At 35.6% G+C, this 15,860-nt stretch overlaps 1 protein-coding gene across 2 annotated transcripts in view; it reads right to left on the bottom strand.

Annotated features, from left to right (window-relative positions):
* Positions 1-15,860, bottom strand: part of ATAD1 (ATPase family AAA domain containing 1) — a 39,330-nt gene that overhangs the window by 14,249 nt on the left and 9,221 nt on the right. For both annotated transcript variants that reach the window (XM_043476103.1, XM_043476102.1), the window contains exons 3-6: positions 10,978-11,076; positions 9,011-9,131; positions 6,948-7,148; positions 3,058-3,164 (exon numbers count right to left, since the gene is read on the bottom strand). In XM_043476103.1, the coding sequence (XP_043332038.1) occupies positions 3,058-3,164; positions 6,948-7,148; positions 9,011-9,131; positions 10,978-11,076 (528 nt within the window). The remainder of the gene's footprint in view (positions 1-3,057; positions 3,165-6,947; positions 7,149-9,010; positions 9,132-10,977; positions 11,077-15,860) is intronic.

The following is a 15,860-nucleotide window of genomic DNA, read 5'->3' as shown; positions in this document are numbered from 1 at the left end:
GAGGAGAAGCTGGCAACCCACTCCAGTATTCTTGCCTGCAGAATTCCATGGAAAGAGGAGCCTGGGGGGCTATGGTCCATAGGGTCGCAAAGAGTCGGACACGACCGAGTGACTAACCAAAGTGATGCAGAAGGAGGATATGGGGCTTAATTTTCTTCCTGAGAATTATGTACCTCAGGACTTTTGAACTGTGGTAATGTGACAAAGGAGATCCTTAAACTCTCTGGCTACAAAACATATAAAAATTAATAATAAAGTATTTAAAAAAAACACCTCAAATTAAACAATAAGTCTGCAAAAAAGTAAAGGAATTAAACTGACAGGTTTATTTATCAGTAGAGCCTATTCATAATAGTGGAGGTGAGCAAGGGCAGAAGTTGACTGCATACCATATGGACATGAACAGACCTGAGACAGTGGGGTGTGCTGGACATCTGACAGGCCAGAGGGCCTGATAAGAGAGCATCCTACATAAAGCTGGGACTCATAAAGCACTATGGCCTGAGAAAAATGGTGAAAAATTAGGAAACCTATTCAGCAGAATCAAGCCTCGGTTCTTGGAAAGACATAAAAACTTACACATATAAACATATAAACATAAACAGCTACAGTAATCAAAACAGTATGTTACTGGCACAAAGACAGATTTATAGATCAATGGAACAGGATAGAAAGCTCAGAAATAAATCCACACACCTATGATCAATTAATCTACAACAAAGGAAGCAAGAATATACAATGGAGAAAAGACAGTCTCTTCAATAAGTGGTGCTGGGAAAACTGGACAGCTTCATGTAGAAGAATGAAATGAGAACATTCTCTAACACTATACACAAAAATAAACTCAAAATGGATTAAAGAACCAGATGCATAAAACTCTTAGAGAAAAACACAGGCAGAACACTGACATAAACTGCAGCAGTTTTTGGATTCACCTCCAAGAGTAATGAAAATAAAAACAAAAATAAACACATGGGACCTAATTATTAATTTCCAAAATAAACAAACAGCTTATGTAGTTCAATATCAAAATAATAAACAACCTAATAAAAAAAATAGGCAGAAGACCTAAATAGACATTTCTCTAAAGAAGACAATAAGACATAAGACATAATAATGGCCAATAAGCACATAAAAAGATGCTCAAGATTGCTAATTATTTAAGAAATGGCAATCAAAACTACAGTGAGGTATCTATCACTCACACGGGTCAGAATGGCCATCATCAAAAAATCTACAATCAATCAATGCTGGAGAGGGTGTACAGAAAAGGGAACACTCCTACACTGTTGGTGGGAATGTAATTCGGTGCAACCACTAAGGAGAGCAGTATACAGGTTCCTTAAAAACTAAAAATAGAGCTAACATATGATCCAGCAATCCCACTAGTAGGCATATATCTGGAGAAAACCATAATTTCACAAGATACATTAACCCCAATGATCACAGGAGGACTATTTACAATAGCCAAGACATGGAAGCAACTTAAATGCCCAATGATAGAACAACAGACTGATTCAAACTTGGGAAAGAAGTATGTCAAGCCTGTTACATTGTTACCCTGGTTATTTAAGTTATATGCAGAGTACATAATGTGAAATGTCAGGCTGCGTGAATCACAAGCTGGAATCAAGACTGCCAGGAGAAATAACCACCTCAGATACGCAGATAATATCACTCTAATGGCAGAAAGCAAAGAGGAACTAGAGAGTCTTTTCATGAGGGTGAAAGAGGAGAGTGAAAAACTAAGATCATGGTACCTGGTCACATGACTTCATTTCAAATAGATGGGGAAAAAGTGGAACCAGTGACAGGTTTTCTTTTCTTGGGCTCCAAAATCACTGTGGACAGTGACAGCAGCCATGAAATTAAAAGACACTTGCTCCTTGGAAGAAAAGCCATAACAAACCTAGACAACATATTAAAAAGCAGAGACATCACTTTGCCAACAAAAGTCCAGATAGTCAAAGCTATGGTTTTTCCAGTAGTCATGTATGGATGTGAGAGGTGGACCACAAAGAAGGCTGAGCACCAAAGAACTGATGCCTTTGAATTATGGTGCTGGAGAAGACTCTTGCAAGTCCCTTGGACTGCAAGGAGATCAAACCAGTCAATCCTAGAGAAGATCAGCCCTGAATATTCATTGGACAGACTGATGCTGGAGTTGAAGCTTCAATACTTTAGCCACCTGATGCAAAGAGCTGATTCGCTGGAAAGCACCCTGATGCTGGGAAAGACTGAGGGCAAGAGGAGAAGGGGGCAGCAGAGGAAGAGATGGTTAGATAATATCACTGACTCAGTGGACATGAGTTTGAGCAAACTCTGAGACATAGTGATGGACAGGGAAGCCTGGCATGTTGCAGTCCATGGGGTCACAAAAAGTCGGACATGACTGAGCAACTTAACAACAACAACAGAGGAATGGATAAAGAAGATGTGGTACATACATACAATGGACTATTACTCAGCCATAAAAAGGAATAAAATAATGACAACTGCAGCAATATGGATCTAGAGATTATCATACTAAGTGAAATATTTCAGACAGAATGACAAACATCACATGATATCACTTATATGTGGAATCTACAATAGAAACCGGCTGACAGAACATAGAAAGCAAACCATAGATACCAAAAGGGAAAGGTGTGGGAGAGGGATAAAAGCGTTTGGGGTTAACTACACTACTATACAAAAAAATTAAGTGACATAAGAACTGAGAGTCAAGACTAAAGGACTTAGGGTAAGAGTCAAAAGAAATGTACAGAATACTCAGAGCTAGTCACTTCCTTTTCTATGACATAGAAGGTTCTAATACCTGGCTTTTCTCTCTTCTGCTGTATTGTTTTGGGCATTTGGTCAATCTTTTTTAACATTTTATTAATTATGAAGCCCTCAGAATGGATGAAGACATACACAAATCATATTCTTTCAGATTCTCACCATTTATTGTTAAGTACAATTTATGGAAAAAAACTGTAAAAAAGCCTAACAAACAACTGGACACATTTTCTACCACCATCAACAATAACACAAAGTAAGGCAGATTTCTAATACCTGGCAGCTATGATCAGTATCCAATCCATCCCAGAGACTCATAAACTGAGCTTTCATCATGGCTGTAGCCTCATGGTCAGAACTGGAACGGTTTCGTAGAAAGGAGTCTAGAAGAAAAAAAATTGTTAACCTTAGAAATTGACAATAAATTATTTATTCTTTATATAATCTCAAATAATTAATCAAACCCTGGGTTTGGTAATGAGTTTTTACATATAACATCATAAGCACAGTCCATCCAAGAAAAAAGTATAAGTTGGATTTTATTCAAAATGAACTTCCTGTCCTGGGAAAGACATGGTTTAAGAGAAGACAAGCCTCAGAATGGGAAAAAAAAATTTATAAAACACATATTTGACGAAAGACTTGTATCCAAAACATATGAAGGACTCTTAAAATTCAACAAGAAAACAACCCAGTTAAAAAAATGAACAAAAGATACGGATAAAGACCCTACCAATGAAGATACACAGACGGCAAATAAGCATGTGAAAAGATGTAGCCAGGAGTTTGAGAGGAGTTTGAGAGGGATAAACATGTACAGCACTGGGGATTTTTAGGGTGGTGAAAGTATTCTGATATTGGGAAGATACATGATATACTTTATCAGACCATGGAACTGTACAACAGAAAACAATGAACCTTAATATAGACTATGGACTTCAGTTATTAATAATAATAATGGTTCATTAATTATAACAAATACATCACACTAACACAAAATACTAATAGAGAACTGTTTATGGGGGGGTATATGGGCACTGTACTTTCTGCTCAACTTTAAACTTGAAACTGCTCTAAAAAATAGTCTTTTAATTAAATTTTTTTAAAAAGTGTATTATAATATATGAGATTGCAAGAAAGAGAGAAAAAGATGCCCAAAAGGATGTACACTCACAGAAAGTATAGACATGAAAACAATTCTGCTCATCACTATAGGGAGTTAAGGAAGCTTGTCCTTCTATGCCTGGGCTCTGGAGGAAACTACGTACCCCCTGAAAAATTAAAAAACCAAGATCACAGGGGCTCTCTCTCAGGTTTGAAGTCTAATTTCGAACCATCTTTCAGTCTAAGAACATCCATATTAAGAAATTAGATCTTAAAAGCTCTAAGTAGAAGACACAAAACAACTCTGGATCATTTTAAGCAACACAGAATTCTCATATAAAACCAAGTCATAAGCAATCTAAAGTGAAAAATGACACATGGAAACAAATTACTGTGAAACAGTTAACAATATAAAGGAGAAGTAGAATTTCAGAAAACAGAACAATCCAAAAAACTGTATTATAATAGTATGCTTTAAATTCTGAAGACATAAAAGGGACTGAAATTCTAACAGAAGAGCAAGCCATAGTGAAAACAGCTAAATCTGAAAAATAAATAGAACTTCAAACGTTAACTTTTAATAGAATACAAACCCAATGGTTATGAGACTAAATATAGCCAAGCAAAGAATTGCTTTTTATAACTTACTCAATGACTGATATCATTTTATGCATCAACAAAAATTTTAAAATATTGCCAAGTAAATTATAATACTAAAAGAAGAAAAAGCCTGGGGCTTCCCTGGTGGCTCAGTAGTAAAGAATTCGCCTGTCAATACAGGAGACATGGGTTCGACCCCTAATTTGGGAAGATCCCACATGCCGTGGAGTAGCTAAGCCCATGTGCCCCAACTATTGAGTCTGCGCTCTACAGCCTGGGAGCTGCGACTACTGAAGACAGGTGTCACACCTCCTGAAGCTCCCGAGCCCTAGAGCCCGGGCCCCACAACAACTGAAACCACCACAGTAAGAAGCCTGCACACCACAGAGAGTCGCATCTGCCTCACTGCAATGAAAGAAAAGCCCATGCAGCAATGAAGACCCAGCACAGCCAAAAACAAATAAATAAAATTATTTTTTAAAAAAAAGGAAAAAATTCTGCCAATTAAATTATAACATGCTATCCCAATTTCAGAGATATTAAAATATAAAAAACTAAAATAGTGTGTTTTAGAACTGATGAGATATGGTAGAGACCTAGATGCTAAAACTATGGAAATGACTCAAAATTAAGTAGAGTTGAAGAACTCTGTGTGTGTGTGTGTATACATATATATGTATATATAATAAAGTAGAAATCATAATTTGAATAGCAAGTAGACAGAAAATATAGATTAACTTACAAAGAAATATTGGGTCATAAGCAGATTTCTCAAAAGCAACAAAAAGATTGATAGACAAAGGACTTCTAACTTTAAAATATTGAAAGGAAATATAATTCTGTTATCATTTAAAAATAAAAACACAGAGTGAACACATTTCACACAAAGACAAGCGGCTGTACTCACAATCTCTGCTGAAAGAATTTTGACTTCAGAAAGAAGGAACTTAAATCCAGAAAAGGCAGGTTCAAGAAGTAATAGTGAACAAAAAAAGTGGCAAAGTGGACCTCTAAACAAGCAATGCCAATATAAAAATAACAACTAATATATAAAATAAAAAATAAGAGAAACTGTTATCAGAAACATGTAAGAGATGAGAGGAGTGACTGGTATTCAAGAGCTCTAAGATCCCTGTATTATTTGGTAAGAGGGGAGAAATAATTAGCCTAGACTTTTAAGACGAGTAGCTATGCTAAGGGGCTTCCCTGGTGGTTCAGGCAGTAAAGAATCTGCCTGCAATGCAGGAGACCCGGGTTTGATCCCTGGGATAGGATGATCCCCTGGAGAACGGAAAGGCTACTACAACAGGGAAAAGGGAATAAAAAGAAAAAGCACAAAAGTCCACTAGATTGGTAAATAAAAGGCACACAGTTACGTTGTAAAAATAAATCTGTCAGCTGTCAAAAGAAAAGCAAACTGACCACACTCCTTATTAAAGAGTCTCATATTAAATTTTTTAAAAATCTAGCAATATGTTCTCTTATGCAAAATTTAAAGGAAAAAAAAAGAATAAATTGCTAAGATACAGAAGGCAAACGTAACCAAAATACTTCATATCTATACCTCTCTATGTATAATTCTATACAGCTTATTACATATAATAGTAAAATTAATTCAAAGCCAGTTTTAACTAATGTAGCTTTATTTAACTAATGTAGCTTTATTTAACTTAATGTAACAAAAATGTAGATGATCCATAAAATGTTAAATAGAGAGAAGTTCACTAATATAAAAGTCATGACAGAGAAAGATGATCTATTTATGTTGACAGTCCATATGGCAAGGAATTAAACTAGATTCCTAGTTCACATTATATATTTTAAAAACGAGAGCATTTAAGGAGGTAGTGAGGGATTTGTAAACCAGACACACAAAATATAAATCATAAAAGAAAAAGACTAACAAATGAAACTACATTTAAATATTCATAAAACAAACTATCATAAAGTGAAAAGACAAGCCAGTCTAGAAAATATTTGTAATCATATTAAAACATTATCAAAGAATTACTAAGAAAAACAGCAAATAATCCCAAAGAAAAAACTGGCAATAAATTGCCAGTAAACAATAAATTGCTTGTAAACAAGCAAGGAAACCTAAATCACTAATCCACTTGCCAAAAAATGCACAAACTTGTACTAGTAAGCAGCAAACACAAAACAATGAAATGATTCTTGCTCTTTAAATTGACATAAATTAATGTTACTGCCTGAAAAGAGAAGTTTTGGGGAGGAGGATGTAAGGAAACAAACTATATACTGATGAGAGTGAAAATGGGTATAACCACTTTGAAGAACTGGTGTAACACAGTAATTAACACTAGTGATCCTAATGAAGTTGAAGATGGACACATCACACAATCTGATGGTTCAACTTCTAGGTACCTACCCTGGACAAACATATAAGCAGAAGGAAGCGTGCATGTAAGTCCACTGCACTCTGTTTAGAAAACATAGCATACCTATCTCATCTATAAAGATGATGGACGGCTGTAGCTTTATGGCAAGGGAGAAAACAGCAGCAGCCAGTTTCTGAGACTCTCCATACCACTTATCCGTCAGTGTTGAAGGCTGAAGGTTGATAAATCGACAACCTGCTTCTTTGGCTGTGGCCTTGGCAATCAACGTTTTACCACAGCCTGGAGGCCCATAGAGAAGCACACCTGGAAATTAACATATTTTATTATCTCCTTTAAGAGAATGAGATTTGCAAGTTTATGGGATAATCAACACAATATTAATTCTGTTCATACTAAAATGCTTCACAATATTCATTTCTATTTTTATTACTCTTTTCTTACAGTAGAAAGGAAGGTGCTACATCCTAAGTTTGTGTCAGTGATGACATCTACTTGGGGTTACAGCACCCGCATGATTCCTCCCTTCATCAAACAGTCCAGTTCGGGGTAATGATCTTTGTCTTCCACTAAACTGGTCCCTGCTGCCAAAAGGTTGAGGACTGCTGCTTTAGATGACATAATAAGGAAATACTTACGTAACTTAGAAAAATTTGGAACCACCCTTAGTTTCAGATGATGCATTTAAATAAAAACCATAAGGCTGTTAAAGTACCCCCTAATTTGGCATCTGCTATGCTAATTGGGGTTTTAAACCAAGTCCAATTGGTTAAGTCACCCAATTACCTAACCTAAAACATCACTGAAGAGAAAATTTCCTACATTCATTAGCATTGTGAAACTGAGACATAAAAATTCACAAAAGTTCATTCTTCACACTATAAACAATCTGCAAGAACGTAGCGAAGAACTTAATAATCCAATTGCTATCTTACTCTTTTGATCTAGGCACAGATCAATCATTTGAAATCTTCTTTGGGGAAAACTTTCTCTTAATCACAATAAACTAAATGCATTTTGTTAGGGGGAAAAAAAGCAGTTTTGCTGTTTCAGAAAATAAAATAAATACAATAAAAATCAGATTTGCTGTTTTAGTTAATGAAAAAGTATACAATTTTTGTTAACTGTCACCCTTTATTTACCAGAAACAAAACTTTTCTACTTCATAAAAATGTACAGCTATGGTTTCAATTACCTTTGAAATATAATTTAATGCACTTTTTGACATAGCTGTAAAATTAGTTGATTATAAACAACTACAATTTATACATGTTATTTTGATATTTTTAAAGATCCTACTTTTTTGAGAAATGTATTTATCTAACAATTTGATTTCAGTCTTGACTAGCAACCTCGCTAGCTTTGACAATACAATAAAGAGAAGCTTCTACTAGATGGCAATAAATAAGCTACACTACAGAATTTGTATCTGAAAGCCATGGCAACACACCTCTATAGATCTCACTGTCAATTATCAAGAAAGCTACATTTGAATTGCCTTTAATAAACCTTAAACATGATCAATATGTGAATGATTAATAATAGATGTACTGCATTTAAGGATGCATTTATAAATACTGTTATTGAGTTACAAGGCTTCTGCAGTTATTACTAACTAGGAATAAGAAAATGCTCCCGTATTATTTTTTAAATAAATAACATTTAAAAAAACAAAACAACAACAAAAAATAAGTAACATTTAATTTCTTAATTTCTAGTTCATCCGTTCACTATTTCTTCTAAAAAAACAAAAACAAAAAAACCTATTGTAATCTAAAAGTAAACAGAAATACCAAAAGGGGGAAAAAAAATCACTAGAATAGTGAAAAAACAAAAAGAAGTCTTATCTTCTTTTTGACAAAGACCCATATTTTTACTTTGTATCTTTTTTATCATTGATTTCCCTAATCTCATTTTCTCGAAATAAATATGAATTTGAAATAAAGGGATTATTTTGACATGTAATATCTATACAGGGGAAAAATTATCTAAATTTGGAAAGCTGAAGAATGAGCAATTATCTTAGAATTATTACTTATAAAAATCATTCACTGGATCTCAGCAATCTCTTGAAAATCCAACTTCAAAAATGTCAGTTCTATAAAGGCAGAAAATTTCCGTGTTCTCCAGATTTTTAATATTTTCACAAATATAAACTTTTAACATACCCTTTGGAGGCTGTAGAAGCCTGGAATTTTCAAACAAATGCTTCTTTTTGATAGGTAAGATGACTGTGTCTTTCAGATCTGTAATGACATCATCCAAACCTGCTATATCACTCCAAGTAACCTGGTAAAAGATAAAGTCAGCATGAAATTTTACAACTAATGTATATTCTCTGAAGTAAAAAAACAAACAAACAAACCCCAAATGATAAGACTTGATTATACCTAAATAAGTTTAAAATGATATATTAATGTAAGTATTCTTAAGCAATACTGAAATTATTAAACTACTGTGAGCTGCAAAAAGAAATTTAATAGTCAACTACCTATTATTTAAAAAAAAAATGAACTAGGTCTGGCAGGGATCTAATAAGCTGAAGTCACTCTATTAAGAGGAAGAAATACTCCACGCCAAGATGATTGAGAGCTAGCTGAGACAGATAATTTAGCACTAGTTAATAGGAAGAGTTCACCAGGAGTGTGCCTAATTCATACATGATGCTGTCTAACATAATAGGAAGGAGTTTAGAAACAAGGCCTAAACCCACCAAACTGGGCTTTGGAACTTTACTGATCAAAAGGAAACTGTGTCAAAAATTTCTATATTTATAGAGTAACAGGGGATATATGTGTTCAAAATAGATATAGCTTGTGTATTTTAAAGCCTTCTGACTCAGCTTTAAAAAAAAAAAAAAACTGGAGGGAGTCAGGGGAGGGCAGTCTATAAACTAACTGAAAATTATCTGAGAAACAAACAAAAACAACCTAGCTTTGATTTAGAAGAGTAAAGGGGCTGGAGGTGGGGCTGGTCAAAAGCAATGTTTACAACAGATTTATTTATTCTCCACCATAAAAAAAAAAAGGGAAAAATCATAGCCAGAACTGAAAAAAATCATCATTTATTTTCATTGTAACTATAACAAAGGATCCTCATTTCAAATGGAGGATTAATTCTGGAAGGGCATGTATGTCTCTGTGCACAAAAATATTAATAGACACTGTACATTTTTATTTCCTAAATTTGGAGATAAGGATATCATATTTCATTTTATTTATTTATTTATACCTATGTTACAAAATATTCACCTAGGATTTCAGAATTTATAAATCTGATGCTCAAAATAATCCTTTAGAAGTAAGAAGAGCAGAAATTACATTGTCCCTGGATTACATATGAGGAAATTATAACTCAAAAAAGGAAATAATAAAAAAAAAAAGGAAATAATTTGCCAAGGCCATAAATGGAAAAACTGAGATTCAGAATCTTGTGCTATCATACTTGATCATAAAAATTTAGATTTCAACTCCAAGTCAAACATCAACTTATGGCAGTAATTTTACATGCCACAAAGGTGAATATATAAAAGTACAAGTTTAACAAAACAAATGTGTGCTGAAAAGGTTACTACAACTGGGCCTGAGACTATTATCCTTAGAGAGGCTTGCATGCACAGCTAGCCCTTGGCTGGAGTATGGGAGATACTAAAGATTTCAGGAGCTTCCTCCATTCTCCAGATAAGAACAGCTTGCTGTGTCTAAACTGTAAACAATATGGTTTATGGTGGACACCTGTTTTCTTGTGAGTCTAGAATTTTGATACATGTTAGGAAAATGGGACCAATCCCAATTAAAACTCTGGGCCCTAAGTCTCTAATGAGCTTCTTTCATGGAAAGCATTTGATATGCATTCTCACAAACTTCTGATGAAAGAATTAAGTGCATTCTGTGTGACTTCACTGGGAGAACTCCTGGGAGCTTGTCTGATTTCCTACATGTAGACTTCACTACATGTCCCCTCTTTCTTTGCTGATTTTGTCTTAAATCCTTTTGCTGTAGTACCTTATATTCATAAATATGACTGCACTGAATTCTGTGATTCCTCCTAGAGAATCATTAAACCTAGTTATGGTCTTTGGGACTCTTGACAGAAAACATTAGAGCAAAAAAACAATAAGATTAAGGATACATACATGCATGTTAAGAGGGTCTACTAGATGAGCAGCAATACTCATTTCATATTCTGAAAGCTTCACATTTTTCACACCAATTTGTTTCATTAATTTTTCTGCCTAGAAAGAAAAAACAAGCAATCTCCTTTAGTTTGTTATTTAGACACCAGCACTTCAAAACATGTATCTGTGAAGTCTATAGAGCAATGAATAGACATGCAAGATTTTCCAGATATTCTACACCATCTGATTTCATCCTTCCCCACTGTTAAGTCCTTAGGTTAAAAAAAAAAATTTGAAGGTCTACTCTACAAAAACCAGGGCAGTTTAAATCAGCTCTTGGGAAATGAGAAAATAGAGCACATGACTGAAGAAATATAATACACAGCCTCTCAACGCTACAATGAGACTCTAAGGTACAATCAGATTTCTCTTTCCTAGGAAGATTATTATGACAGATGCAGATGAAGCTTTAAGACGAGAGATCAAGGAGTTCAGGGTATTAAGAAATGGACCATTGAAGTGTCTGTCCTTAAATTTGTAGAGTATCTGAAAACAGGTGTCTAACTTTCCTGAAATTACCTATATATCTACAACAGGTGTTCTGACCTACCTAATTTCAGATTGTTCTCTGATGCTACCCTTTTTAGTTAAAGTCAATTCTTAAGGCCTTTTCAAGATTCTTCTATCTCTTTCTTACAAATAACTTCTCTTTCACTGACTTCAAATGTGTTGGCTGTAAAAGGTATCCTATTTTCTGCCTATAACCATAACAGCATTTAACTCTTCTTTTTCACTGTACTTCTATAAATCCCACATGTGAAACCATCCCACACGTGTTCTTTTTAGGCCACGCTCTAAAACAGTGGTTCTCAATCAGGGGTGACTTTGTATCCCCAGGGGACATTCAGCAATGTCTGAAAATACCTTTGGTTATCACAACTTAGGTGCTAGTATTTCATTAAAAATTTTTACATTCATTTTAAAGTTTTGGAATTGTCATTATGCTACCCTCTTAGAAAGGTTTGGTGTTTCCTCTTTTCCTACTGTCTAGAAAAGTTCATATAAAATTGTTATTATTGTTTCTTAAATCTTGCTAGAGTTTGCCAGTACAATCCTATGAGCTTGTAGTTTTCTTTATGGAAATATTTTTTTCCAATATCAATTTATTTCATAGTTATGGAACTATTCATATATTCTAATTCCTAAGTCAGCTATGATAATTTACAATTTTCTAAGTTTGTCTATGTCATTTAGGTTTTCAAATTTACCGATATAATTATTAACTGTCTTAATTTGTAATGCCTACAGCATCTGCCATTGCATTGTCTTTTATCATTCTAGTAATAGTTATTGGTAGCATCACTTTTTTCTTGATTGGTCTTACAGAAGTGTCAATTTTATCAGTCTTTTCAAATAACCAAGTTTTGGTAGTACTGAGTTTTTCTATTATATATTCATTTTCTATATTTCTATTCATTCTCTCATTATTCTACTTTTTATTAATTCATTCTATCTTTATTATCTACATTCGTTCACTATCCATGGGTTTACTTCGTTAAAAACATTTTCCTCAGCCCAAGCTGGATACTTTATCAATTTTCTACCTTCTTTTCAAATAAAAATACTTAAGAGCATAAATTCTCCCTGTGCTATGCTTAGTTGCTCAGTTGAGTCCAGCACTTTGCAACTCCATGGACTGTAGCCCGCCAGCCTCCTGTCCATGGGCATTCTCCAGGTCTGATACTGGAGTGGGTTGCCATGCCCTTCCCCAGGGTATCTTCCCTTCCCAGGGATCAAACCCAGGTCTCCTACATTGCAGGCAAATTCTTTACTGACTGAGCCACCAGGGAAGCCCAAAAATATTAGAGTGGGTAGCCTATCCCTTCTCCAGAGGATATTCCTGACCCAGGAATGGAACCGGGTCTCCTGCATTACGGCCGGATTCTTTACCAGCTGAGTTACCAGGGAAGCCCCAAATTCTCCCTAAATACTAGCTAACATTTTAAGTTTAATTAAATTACAATATCATTTCTATGTGTTCTTTTATCTAAGAGTTATTTAGAAATGTTCCCTACTCTCCAAACTTACTGGATCTAATGATCGTAATGTGCTGCAACGTAGCCAGTGTGTGTGTGTGCGCTTTGTTGCTGAGCCGTGTCTGACTCTCTGCAACCTCAAGGACTGTAACCCGCCAGGCTCCTCTGTCCATGGAATTTTCCAAGCAGGAATACTTAAGTGGCTTGCCATTTCCTACTCCAGGGGATCTTCCTGACTCAGGGATTGAACCCGTGTCTCCTGTGTCTCCTGCATTGCAGGCAGATTCTTTACCCACCGAGCCATCAGGGGAAGTCCTGTAATAAGTATGCTACCAGTAAAATGAAACTTCAGATTTTGCTTTATAAGCCAGCATTTGGTTTAATGTCACAAATCTTATATGCATGCTTGGGAGATGCACTCAACATGTTTTGGGTACAATGTACAACATACAGGCACAGATAAAGCTTGTTATTTGTTTAGATCTACATTCTCTAAAAATGTTTCATCTACCAATTATTGAAAGAAATGTTTAAAACCTTCCACCATGATGATGAATGTTATTTCTCTCTGTAATTCCATGTATTTTTGTTTTATGTATTTTAATGCTATATTAATAGATGCACACAAATACAGAAATGTTATATTTCTTGGTGAATTGAATTTTTAATCATCCTGTACTGAACCTCATTTTCTCTATTAATATTTTTGCCTTAAAGTTAATTTTTGTTCAACCAGCTTTCTTGATGCTTTATGTGCATTTTTCAACTTATGTTAAATACAACTTAAATTTCTTTTTCTAAACCATAACTACATCTGTGTCTTTAGTTAAATACATACAGTCTTTGGGGGTCAAAGAATATCATCTCTGAGGCTCTCTACATCTTGGATTGGTACTGTGCTTTGTACTCTGACCTCCTCTGGATCATAAAAATAGAAGCTCAAATTTTGTAGGTTTAGCAAATTCCACCAATTGTAAAAGTTAGCCATCGAATTCAATTTACCTTTCTGAATTTTTGCTTTACATTTTTTATCTGCATACTTTACTTTCTTGCAAGCTCATGAATGACTTTATGATTTAAAATATGTAGATTGTTTAGTTATTTTCAGCAGGAAAGTCAGTCCAGGTACTTACCATACTGACCTATTCATGCTCCACTTGGTCTGCACCATTTTCCTATCCCCTAAATGAAGGTTTACTCTTCAGCCTATTATTTATATTACATAACATCTCCTCTAGAGACCTCCCAGTCACTAGTATCTATTGTAGTGACATATTACATATGCTCTCAACAGATATTTGAATGTATAAATCCTAATGGCTGAAGGAGCAAAGTGGAATAGTAATGTGGTGAAAAAACCCTCAAATTTTACTGTGGAAAATTCTTAAAGAAATGGGAATAACATATCACCTTACCTGCCTCCTGAGAAACCTGTATACAGATCAAGAAGCAACAGCTACAACCAGACATGGAAAAAGGGACTGGTTCAGAATCGGGAAAGCAATAAGACAAGGCTGTGTTGTCACCCTGCTTATTTAACTTATATGCAGAGTACATCATGTGAAATGTCAGGCTGGATGAATCACAAGCTGAAATCAAGACTGCCAGAAGAAATAACAACATCATATATGCAGATGATACTACTCTAATAGCAGAAAGCAAAGAGGAACTAAACAGCCTCTTGATGAGGGTGAAGAGGAGAGCGAAAAAGATGGCTTTAAACTCAACATTAAAAAAACTAAGATCATGGCATCCAGTTCCATCACTGTGGCAAATAGAAGGGCAAAAAGTGGAACCAGCGACAGATTCTCTTATCTTGGACTCCAAAATCACTGTGGATGGTGACTGCAGTGATGAAATTAAGACACTTGCTCCTCGGAAGACAAGCTATGACAAACCTAGACAGTGTATTAAGAAGCAGAGACATCACTTTGCTGACAAAAGTCTGTATGTATATCAAAGGTATGGTTTTTCCAGCAGTCACGGACAGATCTAAGAACTGGACTCTAAAGAAGGCTGAGAGCTAAAGAATTGATGCTTTCAAACTGTGGTGCTTGAGAAGACTGTTGAGAATCCCTTGGACAGCAAGGATATCAAACCAGTCAATACTGAAGGAAACCAACCCTGAATATTCATTGGAAGGACTATGCTGAAGCTGACACTGCAATACTATGGCCAGCTGATGCAAAGAGCCAACTCACTGAAAAAGATCCTGATGCTGGGAAAGATCAAAGGTAAAAGGACATGAATTTGAATAAACTCTAGGAAGACAGGGAAGCCATGTGTGCTACAGTCCATGGGGTCACAAAGAGTAGGACACAACTTAGGGACTCAACAACAACAACACACACCAATAGCCCTGGGGCGTACCCTGTCTTACCAAGACTCACTGCTCTAATGAGTCCAATTACTTAAAGGCATCTGATAAGCAATCTCCAAAGACTGTTGGGATTCTCTGATGGCTCAGATAATAAAGAATCTGCCTGCCATGTGGGAGACCTGGGTTCGATCCCTGGGTTGGGAAGATCCCCTGGAGAAGGGAATAGCTTCCCATTCCAATATTCTTGCTGGAGAATTCCATGGACAGAGGAGCCTGGCAGACTCCAGTCCATGGGGTTGCAAAGAGTCAGAAATTACTAAGCAACTTTCACTTTCTTTTTGGCTTCCCAGGTGGTTCAGTTGGTAAAGAGTCTGCCTGCAAGGTGGGAGACCCGGGTTCGGTCCCTGGCTCAGGCAGAGCCACTGGAGCAGGAAATGGCAACCACTCCAGTATTCTTGCCTGGAGAATCCCATGGACAGAGCATTCTTGTGTACTATAGTCCATGGGATCACAAAGAGATGGACACGACTGAGTGATTAACACAA

The sequence above is a fragment of the Cervus canadensis genome, chromosome 8, assembly GCF_019320065.1.
Source record: "Cervus canadensis isolate Bull #8, Minnesota chromosome 8, ASM1932006v1, whole genome shotgun sequence".
Taxonomy (NCBI): Eukaryota; Metazoa; Chordata; class Mammalia; order Artiodactyla; family Cervidae; genus Cervus; species Cervus canadensis.
This window is presented reverse-complemented; position numbering and strand designations above follow the sequence as displayed.